Below are 22841 nucleotides of genomic sequence, written 5' to 3'. Positions count from 1 at the left end.
GAGAGAGAAGAAGTGCAGGAAGAGAAAGGGAAGAAAGGAAGGGAGGAAAGGAGAATGGGGAGCAGAGACGGGAGTCAGAAGGGAAGAGGGAGAGGAGAAAAGATAAACAAAGGAGAGAAAGGGGAGGTGTGAGGGGGAGGAGGAGAGGAGGAGAAGTGATGGGAGAAACAGGAGGTAGGGTGAGGAGAAAGGAGAGAAAAACAGAAAAGGGAGGAGAGAGAAGGAAGATGAAACAGGTAGGCAGGTGGGGAAGAGAAAGAAGAAGGAGGAGAAGAAATAATGAAACGCTAGAGGAGAGAAGACAGAAATGAGGGAAGAGAAGGAAGATGGGACAAAAATTCACTGGGAAAGAAGGAAAGAGGACTTTAGATGAAAGTGAAGGAATAGGAAGTAGTGGGTTGGGAAAAAACCTAATAGGCTAGAGTGAAAAAAAGACAGGATTAAAAGGACTGGGAGAGGAGAGAAAGAGAACAGCCCTGCAGAGAGACAGAAACATGGAAGCTGGGTGAAAAGGAAAACCCAGTGGGCTTCCCCAACACTCCCACCTCACATATTCAATCACACTCAAGAGAAATGAGAGTTTGTCCTCCCTTCTGTGAATCCAGGACCACAGGAAAAACAAAAACAAAAACAAAAACAAAAAACCAAAAAAAGATTATTCATCAAGCTAAAGGGGTGACAGTAACTGGCTTCTGATCTATTTCTTGGGGTCCCATTTCTTCCTCTTCCCTTCAGTTGAACACTATGTGGTCCCTGATCTTTTCCAGGGGCTGACATGATGGGGAAAGAGAAAAGTGGGGAGAGGGAGAGAGAGAGAGAGAGAGAGAGAGAGAGAGAGAAGAGAGAGAGAGAGAGAGAGAGAGAGAGGAAGAGAGAGAGAGGAGAGAGAGGAGAGAGAGAGAAGAGAGAGAGAGAGAGAAGAGAGAGACAGAGAGAGAAGAGAGGAGAGAGAGAGAGAGAGAGAGAGAGAGACAGAGAGAGAAGAGAGAGAGAGAGAGAGAGAGAGAGAGAGAGAGAGAGAGAGAGAGAGAGAGAGAGAGAGAGAATTTCTCAACTGGCCTGGAAAAGCTAAGGAGACAAGGCCTTGGTCAGAAGTGGAGGGTAAATGGTACAACATTCTTAGATAGCTGGTATAAAAAGCACAGCCTCTGGTAAGGACCTCACCATAACCTCACTGTATGCTGAGAATTCCTAATCTGTGTGATTCAGTGTCTGGGCAATGCCTAGGCAGAGGCTCTTTGAAGAAGAGGAAGAGGGCCTGGACAAAGATGGATGAACCCAGATGGCTTTCCAGTATCATATGGTCCCCTTCCAGTCTGTTTTTGCTGATAGATTCCCAATAATTGATGGGAGTGGGGAACGAGACAGAAATCAGGCATTTCAAGCTCCTGTATAGTTGACTGCTATGGCCAAGTGACTGCATACAGGTGTATATGGCTGCCTGTGGACTTACAGGTGGGTGTGTCCATATGCGTTTGTGCATGTCTTTTTCAATGTGTGTGTATGTGTCGGATTGTGGGTGACTCAGGTCAGAAATGTGGGAGAAGTTGGTTAGTTCCTATACTTTCCCTGAGGCACCACAAAAGCACCAAAGGCTGGGGCTAGGTCCTGTCTGTTACCCTCAGGTAGAAGGGCGGGGTCGGGGAAAGGAGATGCTGTTTCAGTGACTCAGTTTCCTCAGCCCAGCAAACATCCCCACCTGTTCTCTGGCTCCTCTCCCCTTACCCCCCCCCAAACAATTTTGCGGGAGAGTTCTTTGTCACCAGCACTCACACACAGCTCTCCCTACTCACACACACAGACTTCTTGATGCTCACACAGTCTGGCAGCTACATGTACACACACTTCCCTGGAAAGTGTCACCTTCCCATGGTACATGACTCTGGAAGCTGAGGTCCAAGGGAAACGAGGGACTTGTTCAGGGCCACCTGGTTGGGCTTGAAATGTTCTGACAATCCACCCCAAGGTTTCTGACGTCCCCTAGGGCCACCTGTCCTAGCTGTTGTCTCCTCTGGCTCAATGGGGAGCCTCATCTCTGCCCCCCATTTCTATATACGGGGTTAACCCCCTTCTCTCCATAAGAGACTATAAGACACTGTGAGGATCCAGGAATAGGAGCAGAGACAGAGAAACGGAGGAGGCGGAATTAGAGACTCTAGAGACGGGGATCCAAAAGGGGTGACAATCAGAGGAGGGGGGAATGGACGTGGGGGAGGGGGAACAAGAGGAAGGAAGAGAGACGGATGGGGGAGAGATAAGAGACAGAAACCAGAAGTGGGAGACAGGGAGGGGGGTTGAAAGGACAAGGAAGAAGACAGAACCGGGGATGTGGGGGAGAGGCTCAGAGACGCTGACGGGGGAGAGGTGGCCTGAGAAAACGGCAGAGACACTGAAGGGAGACAGAGGCAGTGATGGAGGGAGCAGCTTGAGTCAGAGCCCTGAGGTAGAAGAGGAAGGCAGGACGGGCTCATCCTCTCCACCTTCAGGGGCTCCCGGGACTGGACAGGGCGGCCTGCAGGCTCGCCTTACCTGCCTCGGCTCGCTTCGGAGACGGAGCTCAGCTCGGCGGCGGTCTGGTTCTGGGCTCCTGGCTTCCCGTCCTGGCTCCGGCTCCGGCTCCGGCTCCGGCTCCGGCCCGGGCTCCGAGCCGCTCTCCCGCCCGCCCAGCTCTCGCAGCCGCTTTCATTCCCGCCCGCCCCGCCCCCGGCCCCTCCTCCCTTTCCTCCCCGCTGGCTCTGCCCGCTCCGTCACTCCTCAGGCCCCCCCTTTTCCTCCCTTCTCCCCCCTTACCCTCTCCAACCGCCCCCCACCCTCCCTTTCTGCGACTTCTTCTCCTCTCCCCCCTCCCGCCCCCCCGCTCGTTGCTCCTCCCTCGGGCCCCAGGAGCGGGCCGCCACCTCCCCAGCCCTCCCCCTCCGGAGCTGTCCGGGCCCCGGTGCTGAACTCCTAGCTAGCCCGGCCGGCCGCGCCTTTGGAGACCTGCCCAGGGAGGGCGTCCCCGAGTGCCCCCTCCTCGCTCCGGACCCATCCCTCAATCCCAGCCTGGCCACTTTACGTCCTCTGGCCCTCAGCACCAGGGCCTATGCTCCTGCCCAGTGGCATTCCCCTCTCACTTGGAGAGCAGCTGAGGGCGTGGGGTCACTCCCTGCGCCCCCACAGCACCCTTTCCCCGTGCCTTCCCTGGAGGGTGAGCTTCAGTGACCCGTAGACAGACAGAAAGATGCCCCAAGTCTCAGAAAGCCGGGCCGGGCCCCTCTGTCAGTCCATGGGACTCTTCTTTTTATCTGTAAGTGACTGTGCAGGTGGACGCCCCACAGACATGTTCGGAGGCCCGTGCTTTACCTCTTCTGATAATGTGATCCCGAGGCGTTCCCGGGACACCCGTGTCAGTGCTCCACGAGCTTCTCCCTGTGAACTGCTCCCGCTCCCAAGGTGGGCCTGGCCGTGCCCCAGCCTGCAGGTGTGCCCACACACGCAGGGACACAAATGTCTGTCCCTATGTGTGTGAGCCGAGGGCAGGGAGCCATGGCCCCGCCGGCCTCCTCCTCCACCACCAGGCAGCTTTGCTTCCAGGAGCACTACTCCATCCTTGTCCAGGTCTGGGGTGGGGAGAGGAGGGAGCAGAGGAGCACTTCTCTCACCTTTCTTCAGCTCCCCCAGCCCGAGAATGGGGACCCAGGTTTCCCAGGAGACAGCTGGGTGGCAGAGCAGCCTTGGGATGGGAGTAAGGTAGGAAGCTATAGAGGAGGAACCCGGGCTTTCATGTGCAAGAGATTAGCCATATTCTGATTGGCTGTAAAGAGTAGAAGTTTCAGGGATAAAAATTTCCATTATATGTTAAAAAAAAAAAAAAGCCAAAAAACTACACAAGAAAGTATCCCTAGACTGTCCTGTAAGGTAATGAGGTCTTCCCACAAAGCCTGGATGACCAATCGCCAGTAACAGATTCTGTTCAGGTTTGGGTTCACTGAGAGGTTCCATGGGTCGCTTTCCACCCAGAGATCATGTGCTTCTGTGGAGGGAGGGACTCGGAGAGAGCCAATTTGCCTCAGCTGTGGGGTACCTGCTAGGGGCAGTAGAGATGGGAAGCCCAGGGAGGGCAATAACTGAGAGGAGATTCTTGACTCTCCTCCCCTCCCCCAGAACCTGTCCAATCCTCTCTCTTCTGCAGGCAGAGGACTTAGACTGCTCTTAGGCTGTCGATGCCACACCAAAGGGCATCGGGCAAATGGGGCAGAGAGGATGGGGGAGCAGAGTAGTCATCCCATCATCCTGAGCACAGAACCCCTCTTACCAACAGGCAGATCCAATGCTGCCCTTCCAGATGGGGGCCTCATAAATGTGCCAATGGGCACACAGACACGCTAATGGGCACACAAGATGACCCTAGTGGACAACAAAATGCCAGTCACCTGGGGAAACAATCATGCTGATTTGGGGGCCATTTAAAGGTGGGGTTCATTCCACCCAACTCCCTGTTTCCCTAAGTCATAGGAGAATAGACTTATAGCCCTAAGGGACTTAAGAGCCCATGGATTACAGATGTGGAAACTGAGGCAAGAAGCACCTGACTTGCTAATGCTTGGACAGATAGAATCTGAAGTCAGGCCGTCCTCTTAACTTCAAACTCAACACTGTTAACTACACCCTGACACCAGGACAAAAACCCCAGACCAGGAAGCCTTGCAGCAGAGGGATGAGACCCCTAAGCCCACCAGAAGCAGCTGGGGAGAGTGGCTCCTGCTTGAGTCCTATGGATAAAGCCCCCGGGGTTAAGGAAGTAAAGAGCTAGCACACAGACAGACATACACCTGAGACCCTTGAACTAGGAAGGCACAAGCCACCTGCACTCTAAGCCCTCAGGAAATGTCTGTTCCACACCAGCCAGCCCCAAGTGTGTGGGCGCTGTCCCACCAGCTGTAGGGTGTCTCTGATACCAGTCATTAAATCATAGTGGGGTGCCTGAGGGGCCTGAAAGGCAGAACATCCCCAGTAGCCCAGGCTGGGCCTTCCACTCAGACATTACCTCTCCTCCTAAAATGGCCCCCCACCTACTCCAGAAGTATGGGTCTGAGACTAAAGGACACAGAAGGCAGACAGTGTGGTGCAATGGTGAGGGTCTATCAAGGCACTTAGGTTCATGGGATACTCCTTGTGTGACTCCCCAGGATCTCAATTTCTTCTTCCATAAAATCAGAGGGCTGGACTAAATGGTCACTGAAGTCTTCTGTCTCTGGATCTACAACCCTTAGAAAACAGCAGGGGACCCCAGCCCCCTCCCCATGACAGTTCTGGCAGTGAGTTCCTGCCTTCCACCGGGAGATCCTGGAAGTGTCGTGTCCCTCCAGTGCAGCCCTGTGCGTGGTGACCCTGAGAGAACTGGCAAGAGTATGATTGACAGCAATCCTCAGGGGTCTTGGGCCAGTAAAGAAATCTGCAGCTTGAGTCTGAGTGAAATGAAAATCATCTGCTTTATTCTGGATCCTAAAAGTCCCAATGTGAGTCTGAAAAAGAGACTGATGAGGGAGGGGCAAGGAGGGAAGAGACTGTACTCCCTCCAGCTGGCTGGGAATAACAGGCCAGGGAGAGAGGAGAAAGAACAGAGCAAAGAGCTCGGGGTGCAAGGGACCAAGATAACCCCCAGCCTGGTCAGCAGGTGGCAGCCCCACGGGGTCAGCTGGGGCTGCACTGGGCCCCAGCCCTCAAAGCGAGAGTCTAGGGGAGAGGGGTGAGAGGCAGGCCTGGCCGGGCCAGGTCAGAGGTGGGGAAGAACGAATTTGATCAGTTCCTCTTTGATTAAGCCCGAGGAGAGGGGAGCTGAGAGGCAGAGGCCTGGACCACAAGGGGCACCTACTCTTCATCCTTCTCCGGGGTGCTGGGCTCCTTGGCCCACTTGGGCCCGGGGGGCTCAGCCTCATGGCTAAAGCGAAGGTCACCCGAGGCTCCTTCTCCCTCCAGGTCAAGCTCTTCGAAGGAGGAACCACTGGCCCCTGACTCGCTGTAGCTGTGCTCGCTCCGGTTATCGGCGTCATCCCAGCCGCGACCCGCCACACCGGGGGACAAGGTGGCGGCCGAGTTCTCACGGCTCCCGGGGCCCGCGTCCAGACTGACAGAGCTGGTATCACTCAGCGTGTCAGCTCCTGGGGCAGGAGGGAAATGGAGAGGCTGGTGAGTGGGGGGCCGGGACACGGCACAACCCGGGATTCCTCTGAGGAATCTGGGGCTTCCTGAAGGCAGGACTGAGCCCACCTGAGAAAGTGTCCAGGCAGAGGATCAGTACAAGTGGGAGAGGGGACAACTCCCCCATTGCTGGACAAGACCTATGAAAAAGAGGTGTCCCCTCTGCATTACTATCAGCCAAAGTATTTCTGCCCCTGTCATCGAGGGAGGGAAGGGAGAAAAGGAGGGAGGGAGTGCGGCCCTCGGCTAAGCTGGCCTACCTCTTGGTGTTAGCCATGGTTCCCTGCATTCTCACAAAGCCCCAGCTACTCCTCCCAGCTCTTAGCTGATGAACCTGGCTCTTTCTTAGCTCTAATGTTCTCTTTGGCCCTGGGGAGTGTGGGGTGGAAGGGAGAACAAAGGCACACTGAGAGTCCCCACCTTCTCCCCGATACACTGTTATTTTGCCGAGGGTCTAGGGAGCAACAAACCAGAGATGTCCCCTGGTTAAAGATGGTGCAGAGAAAGAACATAACTGAGCTGGCCATGCACGGGCCCCTTAAGAAGCTGGAATCTGGCTGTTGAGAAACAGAGGCAGCAGGCCCATGAGACTTTTGTGTCTGGGAGAAAACTAGGGAAGAGATTTGGGACCCTTTGGCCCGACTTGACCTCAGACCAAGGAGCACAGGACGTGTCCCCTGAGAGCTAGAGTAGGAGAGACCAGTCAGTGCCCAAAGATGTTATCTTTAAAGCCTCAGCAGCAGCCTGTCCCCTCCTGATATCCCCACGGCTCCAATGCATCCCTTAGATTTGCAATCCCCAAAAGGGGCTACCAAGACCAAGAAGCATGGGAGTTCCCTTTCCCCCAACCTGGAAATCCCAGTTAAATTGCCATAAAGGGCACTTTCTGCTCCCTAGGATGAAGCACCAAGGCCTGACAGGCATTCAGGCAGCAGGTAGGATCGAGGAGGAGGAGGAGAAGGAGAGGAGGGAGGGAGAGCTAAGAGGCCCTGGCTAGTGGTGCTCAAGGAGCAGCAGGGAGGTGTGGGAAGGAGCGCTCCCCATATCCACATGTCTCACTTCTAGTTTTTTTATCACGCTGCCTTGTCTAAAAATTGGCCATCTTTCCCTTTTGTGGGGAAGGCTACTGGATAAAAGGAGAAAATAGGAAGGGGAAGGGGGAAGCGAGTGCCCCCGGCCTTACTCTAGCAGAGGCAGAGACACATGGGGAACGGGGAGCTGCCTTTTCACCGCCACCTCGGCCGGGTGCCTAGCCCAGGTGTGGGAGCACTGGGGAGGTGAGAGGTTAGCCGTATTCAGTGAGCATTGATGCTTTCCTGGTTCTCCGTCTCCATGGTGATGGTGACAGAGCCCAGAGCCCAGGCGCTGCTGGGGGTGTAAATGCTCAGAATTTCGGGCTGGTCTTGGATTTTTGGTTGGTCTTGGTTAGAGCTCTGTGGTAGATCCAGTTGGAAATCGGGATGGGATAATGGGATGGGGCACCCCTGGATCCGATGGAAGGTCAGAATTAGGGTTACATTAGCTGCTGGCTTGGGATCTTATTGGAATCCTACAGGGTTGGGCTCAAAAGTCAATGGCATATGCCGACTGACCACATAAAATGACTCTGCTATTCTGAGACCCCATCGGTTCTGAAATGCCAGTCAGACCTCCTGGGAAGGCAGTGCCTTTCCAGGTGATCTGAACTGTGGGGGGGGGGGGAGAAGAGATCTGTGGGGGCTAAAGGGGGTCCACTCATCTCTGGGTTAACTTTTCCTACCCCCGCGGTGCCAACGGATTGCCCCCAATGCCAGGATGTCCCATGGAGATGGGCAAGGTAGGGGCAGAGACTGGAAGGCTCTATCTGTCTCTGGAGCCCGCCTGGTCCCTTTCCTTCTCTCCTGCTGGTCACCCCCTACCCCCCACTCCCATCCCAGGGGCCCAAAGATCAGAAGACAATCTTTCCTCAGCCCTGAGGCAGGACACCCGCTCATCAGCAGCAACACATGTCTCTTTAAATAATAATTAGCGCCCCTGGGGGCCAGCAGAGCTGGAGTAGCTGCCGAACTCCCTCCTCTCCTCTCAGGGCCACAGACCAAAGGAGAGCAAGCATTTGGAGAGAGGCAGAGGAGGGGGAGGGGGAGGAGGAGCAGTTTTCTCCAGTCTTATTAAACTGTCATGTCCTTCCCTCCTGCTCCCTCCACACAGGCTCTCCTGGGATCTGGGTGCCAGGGGAAGCTGGCAGCCAGCCAGTTGCCCATTTTTCACATCCGCCCCCACCTTCTGCCCCACCCCCAGACCCAAAGATCTCAGGCAAATGGGGACAGTGTCTGAGCGCTGATGGGGCCGACTCTGCAGCTCCAGTTCAGGTCTAGGGGGCCCTGGAGGAGTGTCCCAGGCAGGGGCGCCGTTCTCTTGTGCCCTGCCTCCTTTGGGTGACACAAATCCCCTCCTGTACCCTGCTTGTGTCCCACCTACCCCTGTGGCCATCACAGGATCCTCAACCTATGGAGTCCCCCTTCTCCCCGTCTGCCAAGGGTGAGGGTGTCCCAGGAGAAAAGGGACATGTCTTTGAAAGGGAGAAGCAAGGACTGCATCTCCCTTCCTCTCCCCCCGCATATCCCTCAGTGATGGAGTGAGTAGGGGCTGGCAAAGTCTGGGTCTGATTCTCAGGCCTCACGCCATAACAATAAATAGGCTAAGAAAAGGGGGTGCTTTGAACTCCCCTAAGGACTGTCCCTACCCCCAGATTCCTGAGCTGCTTTTGCTTTGATAGGAGCTAGGGACCGCGATAGGAGGGACTGCTGTATGACAGTTTAAGCAGTCTGCAGGGTTCCCCTTCCCAGCTCACTTCCAGGAGGAGCCGGGGAGAGATGGGTCAAGCGAGCCAGCAGAGCCAACCCACCTCGGGGCAGCCACTCGGGCCCTGGCACTCTCTCAGCCTTAGTTTTCAGGAGGGGCCCCTGTGTGTCTGGGGAGGACCATGGGGCCCCGGGACCTGGCGGCCAGACTCCTGGGCCTGCTTCATTATGCTGGGCACGTGCCACCTCCACATTCTATCTGCAAGTGCTGGCTCTTCTTCCCTACCTGTTTCCTTCAGACAAGGGGCAGAAAGAACCACTTCCCGTGCCTGTCTCAGCCATGGGGTGTTTTAAGCAGAAGAGCCCCCGGAGGGAGCCAGGGAGCCTTTTCCCTTCACCCTTCTCAGCCAGATTGCCAGAGTTCCAGCCGCTACTGGAGGAACACAAGGGTCACTATTTAACCCCTAACCCCACATCCAGGCTTTCTCCTGCAGCCCGCTTAATGTGCAATCAAATATTCATCTCCTCTCCCGGCACTAAATAATACATCAATGTAATAGCAGTGAGAGCCAGCTAATCACCCCCTTTCACCTCCTGTGTCCCAGCCATGGGGAGAGACAGGCGGCGCAGGCCGGGCGCCCACCACACGCTGCGGGGTGAGTGGCACGCACCTGGCAGTCGGGAGACCGAGATCCCGCCCAGGGGTGGGCAGGATGGACCTTGTCAGCACGGAGTAAACCCATGTGCCCTCCATGCCAGGGGGCCAGAGAGAAATGGGGGAAGGGGAGAAAAGGGCGTTAATGACAGGCTTGTGGGGGGATCTCGGCCCCCGAGGGAGCCTGGGGGCCGCAGCCAGCTGGAGGGGGGAAGGCAGAGGAGGGATCAGAGTGCCAGGCAGTCCCTCAAGAGCCCTGGCAGGCTGTGTTTGGGAGAAGAAGGACTGGGGGGGGGGGAGGAAGAATGAGGGTGGGTGAGATTGGAAACTCACGACTCGCCCCAGCCTCTCCTTATCTGCTCTCATCCTGAGGTCTGCTCTGACCTTGTGCCATGTCCTATGCCCACAGCAGGGGCACCGAGGATCTCGAGGCCGGTTTGAGGGCACTGTCGGACTGGGCTGTGCCCCAGGGAGGTAATTAAGTGGCAGATGAACCTAATTGTGTTAGACACCGATCCCTGGGGAGCAAGTCACTGTCTCTGCATCCCCCCTTGCACACACTCTCCCCTGTTTTCCCCAGTGACCTTGGCAGCCGAGGAGCCACGCTACCGGATGAGGATGATGGGGGTGATGGCTACAGACAGAACTTTCTGCCCCCTCCGGCAGGAGCCCACGCCTTCTCTTCACTATACTCCTGCTCCCTCCAAACCCCAGCTCTACTTAGCTGTGACCTCTCACGGGTCACAAGATGAGCTGCTTAGGCTTGGCCCCTCGGGTCTACTTGGGACTGCCAAAGCAAATTTCTTGTTCAGGCCAAGAGGTCACCACCCAGACTATGCTAAGGACTGGGGTGAGGGGAGCGACCTTTGGTCCAGTCCTTTGGGTCTGAGATAATGGTCGGCTAATCCCACACCTTCTCCTTCCCTTCCCCCAAATGGAGCAATGGACGGTTGTTTTCCCAAGGTGCCTGAGGGGCATTAGCTGGGCTAGGACGGGGATACAGGCAGGGCTATGCCGGGAAACATTTAACAACTGGCTTTCTGAAAATGTAAGACGCCTTTTCATTTTAATCTGCATTATTATCGTTCCTCTCTCCTTTTCCTAAGTTGAGCTTATTTGTAGTGAGGGCCAGTTTTGGAGATGTGAATATGAGGAACTTAAGCTTAACTAAGTCAGTCAGCACAAGCTGATTCCTCTGGGTGGATGCTACTGCAGACTCTCTTGATGGCCTGTATTCCCAACTATGGGCCCCTAACAACCAGGACATGATCTTCCCCTCTTTTTTTCCCAGATCTGGAAGTCAAACACCTACTGCTGCTGCTTCTTCCTTTTTTTTTTTTTTCCCCTGAGACTTGCCCAGAGTCACACAGCCAGGAAGAGTTAAGTGTCTGAGATCGGATTTGAACTCAGGTCCTCCTGACTTCAGGGCTGGTGCTCTATCCACTGCGCCACCTAGCTGCCCTAAGTACCTACTTCTTTAACTGATTTGGATCCTTGGAGGCCAAAGGGTCAGGCAAGGGCCCAATAGGGAGGAAAATTAGCCCTCCCTCCTCTGAGTCCTCCAGGCGACGGTGCCCTATTTCCTTGCCGGCTTAGGTCCCAATGCTCTTGAATGTTGCTTTCAGTGGGAAACTGTTCTTGACCAGGGCGCTTGCGGAATCGGGCACTTGTCCACATTGTCAGTGTGTGGCTGGCGGTGCTTTAGGGTTCAGCATGTATGTCTGCCTTGTCTCTCCGAGAGCCCCCGCTATGTCTGCTCCTTCCTCCACGTCCCCTCGAGCGCATTGCGCACAGCTGGGGACCCAGGCAGCGGCACCTGAGGCAGGGAAGGAGCAGCTCCCCTCCCCCCCACAGGGTACCTGTGACATCAGTCTGGGCATCATCGGTCTCGGCAGCTGCTCGGCTTTTGCGTTCTGTCTCCTTCACCTCAGGCACATAGAAGTCACCCTGACGAGCCAGCGGGCACACGAAATGGATCTGGTCCTGCTGGTAGATCTCCAGTCTGGGGTGGGCACAGAGTTTCCGCTCCTTGGGCAAGGGGAGGAAGAAAAAAACGGATTGAGATGCCCACAGTACCAGCCTGCAGGGGGGATGTTGGGGGCGATGAAGCACAGGGAGAGGTGACAGCTTGGGGGCACAGAGAGAGACAGAGATGACCAGTGGGAGTGGCGTATTTGGGAACTGGACTTACTGGTGCCACGGAGGGCCTTCTGAGTGTGAGGTAGGTAGGAAATAAAAGTAACATAAAAGAGGAGAAACGAAGAGCATCAGGGAGACATTAAAGACAGACTGGAAAAGCAAAGGGAAGGTTTGAAGGGGATACGGACAAGTAGAGAAGTGTTATTATAATTTTGATTTAATATTTTAAATATTTGACTTAACTTTTAAAAACCTGCCAAAAAAAACTCAGTTCAGTTTCTCCATCATCCTCTTTTTTTTTGTTGTTTATTGGATACTTGATGTTTGTTCAATGTCTGAGCCAGAAAGAAGCTGGGCGGTTTGAGACATGCTTTTGTCACTTCCTCTAGTCTGACCTTGGCAAGCGCCTTCCCCCCTTGGGCTCAGTTTCCCCCTCTGTATACGAAAGAGTTGTCAGATACAGCCTTTGCAGCTTCTTCCAGTCCCCAAGATGTATGAAGTACAGAAGCGACTGATTTTTCTGGGCCTGTGAGGCAGCCACCCTAAGCCCAATGTCTCCCCCTACCCCATGCCAGCCCACGAGGTATAAGGGGCTCAGTTAGGCAGGAGGTTAAAGCCAGGAGGTTCCAGAAGCCCCATTTCTGGAGACCTCTGTGACCTGTAGCCACAGCACCCACACTGCACAGAACAGAAATCTCAGAAAGCTTCTCTGGCACTGCCCCTGCTCCCCCACGGGCACTGCTCAGCATTGGCAGGAATGGTGCTCCGTGGGCCAGGGGTCCTCAAGGTTTCACCCCTCCCACAGAGATGTTGGAAGGAGGCGCAGAAAGAAGCCGCGGCCCTAGGAGTGACTGTGCAGGGCAAGGCCAGCAGCGGGCTAAACGGGCCTACTCTTCCCAAGATGTGCCAACAGCCCAAGACAGGAAGCAAAGAGGTCTCTCCTGCTCCCAACCCTGCAATCGGGGGGGCTGCCGGCCCCAGCTGAGCTCAGTGGATGGGAGAACATCTAGGGAGACCGCCGAGAGCGCCCCGCCCTGTGCTTGGGGGCCTGCCTCACTGGCCTGGGTGGGAGGATAGTGGCTCCTCCAGGAGGGGACCAGAGCAATCCGGAGGCTGGCCTGGGGAAGAGCCAGCTTCTTCCTGCCTGGGAGGACAATTAGCCTGTGGATCACAAAGAAGATTACTGGGCCGGCCTCGGTGCTGTCAGCCTGGCATGCCGAGTTCCACAATGAGCTATTTTTAGCGGCCGCACTCACTTCCAGCTCCCCCAGAGCCCCCTGCCCCGGGATGAGGGGAGGAGGTCCTAGCCGGGGGAAAGGGCCGCTCCCAGGACTCCGTTCCTCACTCTGGGGCCAGAGGCAAGGGAGAGGGAGCACAGGTGGATTTCTTCTTTTCTGGGGAGAGAAAGGAGAGGAGATCTGATCCCTTCCTCTGCTTGATCAAAATCTTTCAAAGAGATCAGGCCTACCCAGGCTGGGCGCGAGGCCCTTTGCAGCCTATTCTATGGAGCCTTGCCCAGGCCCTTGGGGGAGGGCCCCCTGAAGCACAGGCCACAGTGCTGAAGCCCACTCAGCTCCATCCAGACCCACATGTAGGAGCTGCCTGAAGAGGAGCTGCCCAGGCCCTGGCACTTGGGAGTGGGGGGAGAGGAAACCCCCTTTCTCAGCCACTGATCTTTACCCTTTTCTTGCCGGCTGCCCTTCCCTGGAGAGGGGAGTTCATCACCTGCTGTGGAAGCCCTGCTCAGAAAAGGAGAGAGTGAGAAGAGAGCTAAATGATAGTTGGCCCTTGCCTCATCAGCAGGAGGTCACAGCGGGGGAGGGTGGGACAAAGAAAACAGGCATGGCTGACCCCCTGAGGTCCAGTTAATGACTGACCTTCTCAGAATCTCTGGCTCAGCCCCGGGCCTCCAGCTGGTGCAAAGGGCAGCAGTAGGCAAGGCAGCCCCACAGCTGGAGCCTGAGACAGAGCTGGCGTGATGGTGCTAATCCTTCAAAAGGCCATGTAAGGCCCACTGATCAGTCTGGGTGTTTGGGGACAGTCTTAGAGGCTGAAGCTCCCGCTTCCCATCCCCCAGTACCCCCCAAACTCAGACCATCCCGCTCTTCAGAAAGCTCTGAGGACATGAAGGAAGCATAACCTTCTGTTATCCTCTCCCAGAGTCCTGCCAGCAGGGATGGGCTACCTTGGGTTACTTCCCCTGTGGTGACCCCATACCACCTGCTCTCCCTTAACCCCCTTGCTGGCAAGTGGGGGGAAATTCTGTGGCTGCTGAGCACATCTGCCTGCCTGGGAGAGCCCAGGCTCTGAAGTTGTTCACTACGGAGGGATCTGTTGTCATGGAAACCGCATCTTCTATCCTTCCCGTGGCTTCCATCTCAAAACCATCAGGGATAACAGAGGAACAGAGAAGAGAGAAAAAACGAAAGGCCTGGCAGGCCCAGGCCCAGTCTCTCTCCCTCCCCTTCTCCTTGGATCCTTTCAGGCAGCACACATGGGGAGCCCCTGTTCTCCTGGCCCCCCTTCCTCTGTGCCGGCATCCCCACCTCTGGCTTGTCCCAGCCTGCAAAGGGGGGCCCTAGAGGAACTTTCCCTTCCTGCCAGGGCTGCCCCGACACCCTGGTCCTGCTCCTTATTCTGCCCAGGGAGCCGCTTGTCAGAATGTGGCACCGAACTAATTAAAATTTCATTTACGGCTCAACTGAAATCATTAAAACACAAGCCAGGTCCTGTCATAATTTACACTCGAGGGGAAGGAAAGGAAGAGAAGATGTTAAAGATATTTGTTCTTCCTGGGTACCAGCCTTGGGAGGATAGCAGAAAGGTGAAGCTAAAAGGGGGTACAATGCCCCCTTCACCTGCTGGCCCTCGCCCCTGAAAACCTGACCACCTCTTCTCCCCAGAGCCCGGCTGATGAAGAAATAGCGTCTGATCCAAAGAAATAAGCAGCTGCTCGCACACACAAGGAGAATGAGGGCTCCAGAATCCTGCCTTTGTAACTCTGGGCATGTCACTCAATCTCCGTAGGCCCCGACACCAGCCCAGGGTCACCTACAGGTCAGTCAGGACCTAAAACGAAGGCAGGCTGGCAGTTCACGGCTTAGAGGGGGGCAACTCTGCCTGCCTGTGCCAAGGTGTGGGGCTGTGGCCTTGGTGCAGAGGAAAGGGGAAGGTGAGGGTTCAAGAGAGATAGGGATGTATGATCTCCCAGGCCAGTGGAGGAACTCTTCCTGGGTCATCGATCAATTGACTAATTAGCTGACAAGCATTAACCGAGCAATTTATTATGTGCTGCATGCCAGTTACCTGAGCATTTGGGGCAGAAACAGTCCTTATCTCCAAGAGCCTCATGCTCTAACAGAGGAGAGAGCTCAGGCATCACTAGGAACATACAAGAGTGGCTGAAAGGTCATCTTGGAAGGAGACCCTTGTAGCTGGGGAGAGGGAAAATCCTCTTGGAGAAGGTTGGATCTGAGCTGAATCTTGGAGTACTCCAGGGGTGGGCGCTGGGAAGGGGGGCACTGGAGGTTCAAAGGCACCGGTGGAAAATCGGGCAAGTCGGCCTGACTGGCCTGGAAGGTAGTGATAGGCCAGAAGCCTGGGAAGGTGAGCAGGGGCTAGGTTTAAAGAGCTTTAGAGACCCAAAAGAGCAGGAACAGCTGGCTGTGGGGAACAGGGGAAGGGACGTGTAGGGATAGGATCAGGTTACTCTAAGTCCAGGTGAGAGGTGCTCCCGGACTGCATGGGGAGGAGGCTGATCTGAGAAGAGACAAGGGTTCAGGTCCAAGAGATGCTAGGGAGGAGATGGAGAGGGAGGGGAGGAGGAGGGCCAAGGCTGCAAACCTGGAAGGATGGGGGTACTTGTTCTTGGTGGTGTCCAGAAAGTCTGGAGGGAGAACACAGATGAGAAGTTCTGGTTTAGATGCTCTGAGTGTGAGAAGGCCACAGAGTGGCCAGCAGGCAGCTAGCTGACAAAGCAGCACTGGCGCCTGAGAGAGATAGGAGGGCCGGGGACAGACATCGGTGAATCCTCTACACAGAGATGACAGAGAAAACCATGAGAGTTATCAGAGAAAAGAGGAGGAAAGGTGCACCTTCAGCTTCAGGGGGACCAAGAATGGTGCACTCAGGGCCGAGCAGGAGAGATGAGGAGGCTGTGGTCCACAGGAGTTGCTGAAGTGGTCAGACCCCAGCAGAAGGTGGGGCTAAGGCTGAGGCCTATTTCTGCTACCTGCCTACAGACTGTCCAGGGTGGTAGCTCTTGGGGACCTCAAAGAAGGGCAGTCCCTGGGCCTCGGAGGGTGGTCAGTAAACCAAGCCCCTCTTGGTGACCAAGTTTTTCCTTCCAGATTGCTGGCTAGGCCCTGGAACAGATCTTGCTGAGGACCCTGGGAGCTAAGTCCCCAAAGGGAGTGTTTTTCACTAACAGGAGCCTTAAGATCCCAAAGGGAAAGAGGGAGGAAGGATGACAGAGAAGGAGATGGCAGGGTCACATCCACAAGTCCACTGGGCTGTCCTGAGTGTTCTCAAGTGGTGCTGAAGAAGAATCAGTCACAAGCAGCTAGGTCAGGGGTTAAAGGAAGAACACTTTCCTCCAAACTTGAGGAAGTCCTCATGTTGTCCCTAGTGCTAAATCTGCCTTCCTCCCATCTCATCTTGGAGCAGAAAGCCTGAGCAAGGAGCCACCTAGGAAAAAGATGACGGGGACTGTGTCCTTGCCCACTCTGCCATGGTGGGAGTCCCTGGGCAGCAAACCACCCAGCTGGTAAGCAGCTGTTGCATTCTACCCAAGGGTGGTGGCATTTCAGTAGTGGGTGAAGTGATGCACACTTATTTTTAATTATATAGAGAGACCCTGCTATATACACGCCCCCACATCTCCCCAACACACAAGGAAATGCACAAACACACCCGTGCGCACACGTGGGGGTACATGTCTGGGCATCCCGAGAGACCCTCTGTGTGACATGTGCAAAATGCCACACCTCAGCAGGGGGCTGCCTCACAAACACGGCACATCCTTATTATCCTCCCTACCCTGGGAGCTTCTGTCAGCTCCTCGCAGCCCCACTCCCAGTGGCCACCAGGCCCTTGCTTGTCGGGGGGAAGCGGCTGGCCAAGTTACAATTAAACAGCTTGAAAAGCCACATAGGAAATGGGAATGACGTGTTAAAATGAAACACTTCCCATCACCTCCCATCTTAATGCCCCTCTGCAGGGCAGCCCCAGACCAGGTGCCGTGCCCAGTGCCGGGAGCACCAGAAGGGAGAGAGAAAGATGGGGGAGAGAGAGCAGGGAGTGATGGGAGCAGCGTGGTCATGGAGATGAAGCTGGCAAAGGAAGGGGAGAGGTAGGTGAGAAGGGAGGAGACGCAGTTGAGGTGGCCGCCACAGAGATGAAGGGAGAGGGGAAAGCGGAGGCAGCAAGGCCGGGCGGAAGCCGCTGTGCCAGGCCGAGGGGCCCCACCTCCCAGTTTTTCATTTTCACCTCAGAAAGGCAGCTTGCCATGCAATTTACACCTCCGTTCGACCTCCTAGAGTTGCCCAGAGCCCAACTCCCTTAGAGAGCCTGAGGAGGGAGAATGGAGGCAGCTGTGGGCTAGGGAAGAGGGGGACACCCCCGTTTCAGATGCAGCCCCTCAAACTCCCAAATGCCAAGAAGTTAGAGGAAGGGTGGGGAGAAAGTGAGCCGTGAGCCTGCTTCTCCCAGCCTCCAGACAGCCTCTCAGGCACAGAGCCTCCCCTAGGCCAAAGCTCCCCCTACTCACTGCAGAGAGCCCCACAGGCCACAGCTTCCTGAACCCCCCAGAGAGTTGCCCAGGGAGCCAAAGGGGCTAAAGGCAGGGGACTACAAAGGGAGGGAGGCCGGGAAAGGACTATGGTTGTGATGGACCTCAGCAGAGACCCCCGGCTGAGCTTCAGGGATGCACGGCTCATGGGAAGCCCCCTTACCACTAGGAAAACTGTGTTTTGGATGTGCTTTTTAAAAAAGGCTGCTCTCTCTCTAGAAAGTTCTGTGAGCAGCACCGTTGTCCCAAATGGCAGAGGCGTTTCCCTGGAAGGGAAGACCCTGTGGGCCAAAGTGATGACTAACATCGGCTGTGTCCTTTGAAGGAGAAAGGACCTTGGGTCAGCTGAGCCCTCTCATCCTGTGCCTAGGCTGACGGAAAAGTCGCTGATTGATTATCCAGCAGAGGGAAAAGCTGTTCTATGCAGATGGAGCCATGAAGCAGAGTAACTGGGAACCAGGAGAGGAATAAATGCCAGCGGGAAAGGACAGGTGGGCAATTGGGGGGAGAGGGAGCAGGGGAGAGCAGGGGCTGAGCTTCCGGTGACAGCATCAGTGCTCTCAGTGGGTGGGGCGACTCTGGGCAGGGAACAAGTTCCCTTTCCTGGGCCTCGGTGTAACCAGCTGCATCATGAGGCGGCCGGGCCCCTGACCCACCCTTGTCTGGGGATGCACTTTAGGGAGGTGAACCAAGGCCAAGCAAGCCCAGGAAGCAGGAAGGCACAGCACCTCTCTGCTGGGACTCTAATCCCAAGGCTATGGGATAAAGTTATTGCAAATTTCCTTATTTTTGTAAGCTGCCTGATCGTGACATTAACTGTTGTTCATCTGGGTCCCCACTGCAGGCAGACAAGCCACATGTGACACGGGAACAAGCCCCCTGCCGCATCTGGACAAGTGAAGATGGCCAAAGACTGATGCTAGCAGCCCCTAGAGTAAAGAGGTGAGAATCAAGTTCAGCCATGAGCAATGAGGTACGTGGGCCTGTTCCAGGGAAGATGGAGGGAGCAGCGGCAGGCTGCCCGATGCTGTTCAATGTCACTGCGGCAGGAAGTCTCCAAGGGAGAGGCACGAGGAGCTTGTCTGGCCTCGGTAACTTGCACAGAAGGGCAGGCTCACCAGGGCAGCAAGTTGGGAGGGAGAGCCCAGAGGACAGTCAGGAACCAGAGATCCTAACAGAGCAGAGCAAGGGCAGAGGCTAATCCGAAGTCCCCGACATTTTCTTTGCAGTCTGGTAAACCCTAGAGACGACCTTGGAACAATGCTTTTAAATAACATAAGTAAATAGTAAGTTCCAGCTAGGAGTTAGTCCCAGCTAGGAGTTAGTCTTTTTATTTTCAATCCTAGATTATGGATTCTCTAAATTCTATCCATGGACCCATGGCGACCATTGACCCTGGGCTGAGCACCTTGGTCTCACAGGTGAAATTCAATAAGGGTAAATGAAGTCTCATCTTGGATTCAAAAATCTAATGGCCAAGTATAAGCAGCTTGTCTGAAGCAGGAACGAGGAATTTTCATGATTTGTGGGCACAAATCACAATAAAAATGACCAGCATGCTCGGGTGAGCCTGTACTCTGTGAAAAAGACCTGAGTCCCAAGACTGGGAAGACGACGTCCCTCTGGAGCCGGGGCCATCATCCCTTTTGGGAGACACACTAAGAGGCCGCTGCTGAGAGGAAGAATTCCCAGGAGGGGAACCAGAAAGGTAAAGGGCCGTGAGCCCGTGGCAGTGGAGGATCGGTCCCAGGAGCTGGCGCTACAAGCTACAAGAGAAGCTTCAGGAGGGAATAAGGAAGAGGATGCTGGCCACTTGCCAGCATCCCAATGGCCACCTGCCACGTGGAAGACAAACTTCCGCTTGGTGCCAGAGAAGAGGCCCAAGAGCAACAGCAGAGGTGCAAAGGGGCAATTTAGGACCGAGAAGGGACTAGTTTCTTCAGTCAGAGGCATCCAAACATGGGCCAGGTGACCTCCGGCCGGGCGTGCTCCAGCAGAGATTTCTCCTGGGTATGGGTTGGACTTGTTGGCCACTGAGGTCCCTTCTAAACCTAAACATTCTGAGCTCTGTGATTCTGGAACTAACTGAAGGGTCTAAGAGAATAGGAAAGAAGGGGGCGAGCCTGAGAGCCAGGGCGGAGTGTGGCTAACAAACTCTGCATTAGTCACTGCGTGACCTGGCTCTAGTGATGCTGTCCATAAATCATTGAACCTCTCTGGGCCTCAGTTTCCCTATATGTGAAAAGTCTGTTTTGGACAACCACTAAGGTTCCTTCCAGTGTGGGCTGAGCAAGGGAAAGAGTGGGTGAAGGGACAGGCCGTGGCAGAAACACCAAGGAGGCTCTGGTATTACTTTTAGTAGGCAACTCTTGATTGTTCAATCAGCAAATCAATCAGTAAACATTTTTTAAAGACCTACTATGTGCCAGGCATTCTGTTAAGCACTGAGGATACAAAAAGAGGCAAAAGGCAACTCCTTTCCTTCTTGGAGCTCACAATGGGGGAGAAAACAAGCAAACAGAAAGGTACAATATAAATAGGAAATTATTAATCCAAGGAAAGCTCTAGAATTAAGAGTGGGGTACAAAAGGACTCCTGGGAACATGAGATTTTGGTTGCAATACAAAGAGAGCCAGGAAAGCCAGGAGGTGAAGATGAGAAGAGTATCCCAGGCATGGGGGATGGGAGTTTTGTTCATGGGGCAGCCAGGGGGCCACTGTCATTGGATCCAAGAGAATGTAGTGGGGGACTGAGGTGTAAGAGCATGGGAAGAGAGGAAGGGGCCAGCTCATAGAGGCGTTGAATGACCAACAGAGCTCCCTGGAAGTGACAGGGAATCTGTTGACAGTTTGTGGGAGTGATGCGGGGCTGACAGGGGAGTGAATGGTCTCAGCCATGCTTTAGGAAGATCAGTTTGGTGGCTGCATGGAGGATGATGGATGGAGGGGAAGACCTGGAGCAGGCAGATCCCCGGCAGCTCCTGCAACAGTCCAGGCACAAAAAGAGAAGGGCCTGTGCCAACTTCTCAGTGGGCACATTCAAGAAATGTGGCAAAGGGGAAGTGGACAGACCCTGGCAACACTGTGGATATGGGCAGCGAGAGAGAGGATGACTCCTAGGTCTTTGAGGCTGAGGAACTGGGGATATGGTGGTACCTTGATCAGTAACGGGGGTAGGGGATTGGTAAATAATGATAATGAGTTCAATTTTAGCCCTATTTAGCTTCAGATGTCTCCTGGGCATCCAGTTGGAGCCGTTTGAAAGGCAGTTGGAGACATGAAATTGGAGGTCAGCAGAGAGTTTGGGGCAGGAAAGGTAAACTTGAGAATCATCAGCATAGAGGCGATAATTAATTCCACGGGAGCTGATGAGATCACCAAGGGGAGCAGTGTAGAGGGACAAGAAAGGAGGGCTGGGACAGAGCCCTGAGGGACACATATGATGAGGTGGTGGGATCTGGAGGAGAAGCTAGCAAAGGAGAGAGGGAAGGAGCAATCAGATCAGTGGGAGAACCAGGAGGCGTGGTCTGAGAACCTAGAGAAGAGAATTTCAGGAGGACAAAGTGATCAGCAGTTTCGCAGGCCACCAAGAGGTAAGGGAATGAGGATGGAGAAAAGGCCCCTGGATCTGGCAACTCCGAGACTCTCCATCACTTTGAAGAGAGCAGTTTGGTGGAAGGACAAGATCAGCAGCTGGGCTGTGAAGGGTTGCGGCAAGAGCAAGAGGAGAATTATATGTGGATGGAGGAGATGTGGGCACTTATGGGGGCAAGAGGGGAGGAGCCAGCCGATGGGAATGGAAGGGCAACTTACTGGGGGAGATGGGTTGGAATGGGATCCCTTGGGTAGCTCGAGAACAAGGACAGAGGGGATCCCTCTTTGCCCACTTCCCTCTGTACCAGTCTGGCCTAACTTGGGGCTCATGTCTGTGCTCCCTGCTGGGCTGATTACTACTCATACTCTGGGTGCCCGTGCTTTCTCTGGGCCGGGACCAAAGGGGTGATCCACTCCTATTACCGGGCTTTTCATCCAGAGGGGGAAGGACACATGGCCAGATAGCAGTAATTGATGATACCTGCAGACTCCAAAGCGGTTCTACTCTGTCTCTCACCTTATAAAACCTCCTCATTAGGCGCAGTCAGAGGGATGGAGGCTGGTTTACCCCAGACAGGAGGGGCCGCTTCTCTGCAAGGTCTCTGTGTAAGGCCTACAGGCAGTGGGTCAGCGTAAATGACGTCAACACCTGTGGGCCGCCCACCGGCCAGACTGTTCGCCTGCACATTGCATTTCAGGTTTCAGCGTGGCTCCACTTTGTGACCCCCAGAATGAGACCCATCAAGCAGCGGGGACATGCACACGCGTGTAGCTACCGTGTACAACTCTGCTCACGGGGCGTGTCTGCCTCTCCCTCAAACTGAAGGCGGATCATCTAGTGAGAAACTTCCTCTTGCAGATAGCCCCAAACTTGCCTAACAGGAGGACACAGCGCCAACTAGCATTAGGTAAGGGAGACACGGGAGACAAAAACGAGGGCCTCTGACTGGGAGGGCGGGATGTGGAGGGGTGAGAGAAGAGCAGTGTTTCCTGGGACCTCCGTAGCTGCCATCTCCCTTCACAAGCCAGCCCCGCACCAGGGGCCGGGCAGAGGGGACACCTTCTCACACCACCTGAAGTCTCATCGACCCAGCATGAGTGAGGTCTCACTCCCCACAACACTTGGGCGGTGACAGAGCCTCTTCTCTCCTGCAGCTCCCAAGCAGGTGTTAACTCTACGCGGTCCATGCCCTGGGACCGGGAGGTGATGGCTTCAATCAGCCAGAAGCCAACTGCGTGCTAATTTGCTAACCCAAGCCCTGGCTTGTTAAAGATGACTCTCATTCAATGCCCAGCACCCAGCTAGGTGGTGAAGAGGATGGAGTGCTGGGCCTGCACTCATCTTCATGAGCTCAAATCTTACTTCCTAGCTGTGTCGGCCTGGGCAAGTCACTTCTCCCTGTTTGCCTGATTCCTTACCTGTCAAATGAGCTGGAAAAAGAAATGGAGGAAGCCTCTGGTATCTGCCAAGAAAACCCCACCCGGGGTCAGGAGGAGGCAGACCAATGAACAACTGCACACAGACACAAGGGCCCACGCGCACCACTTGGAGCTCTCAGCCCTGGCACACGGGGCACAAGCCGGCCCTCACCTCAGAGAACAAACTCCCCTGCAGAGGGAACGCCGGGCCTGCACGGGAGGCCGGGTCAGGAAAGCAGTCCCAGCCTCTGCTTCTGGCGCAGCTCTGCGCCACTTTCCCCTTCATT

At 55.0% G+C, this 22841-nt stretch overlaps 1 protein-coding gene across 2 annotated transcripts in view; it reads right to left on the bottom strand.

Moving 5' to 3' along the window:
• Positions 1-5452: 5452 nt before the first annotated feature.
• TEX264 (testis expressed 264, ER-phagy receptor) overlaps positions 5453-22841 on the bottom strand; it is a 37105-nt gene continuing 19716 nt past the window's right edge. For both annotated transcript variants that reach the window (XM_074283370.1, XM_074283369.1), the window contains exons 4-5: positions 11475-11643; positions 5453-6140 (exon numbers count right to left, since the gene is read on the bottom strand). In XM_074283370.1, coding sequence (XP_074139471.1) covers positions 5851-6140; positions 11475-11643 — 459 coding nt within the window. In that variant the 3' untranslated portion in view covers positions 5453-5850. The remainder of the gene's footprint in view (positions 6141-11474; positions 11644-22841) is intronic.

This window comes from Sminthopsis crassicaudata, chromosome 1 (genome assembly GCF_048593235.1).
Source record: "Sminthopsis crassicaudata isolate SCR6 chromosome 1, ASM4859323v1, whole genome shotgun sequence".
NCBI lineage: Eukaryota > Metazoa > Chordata > Mammalia > Dasyuromorphia > Dasyuridae > Sminthopsis > Sminthopsis crassicaudata.
Note: the sequence above shows the minus strand (reverse complement) of the source record. Positions and strands in the feature narration are given on the sequence as shown.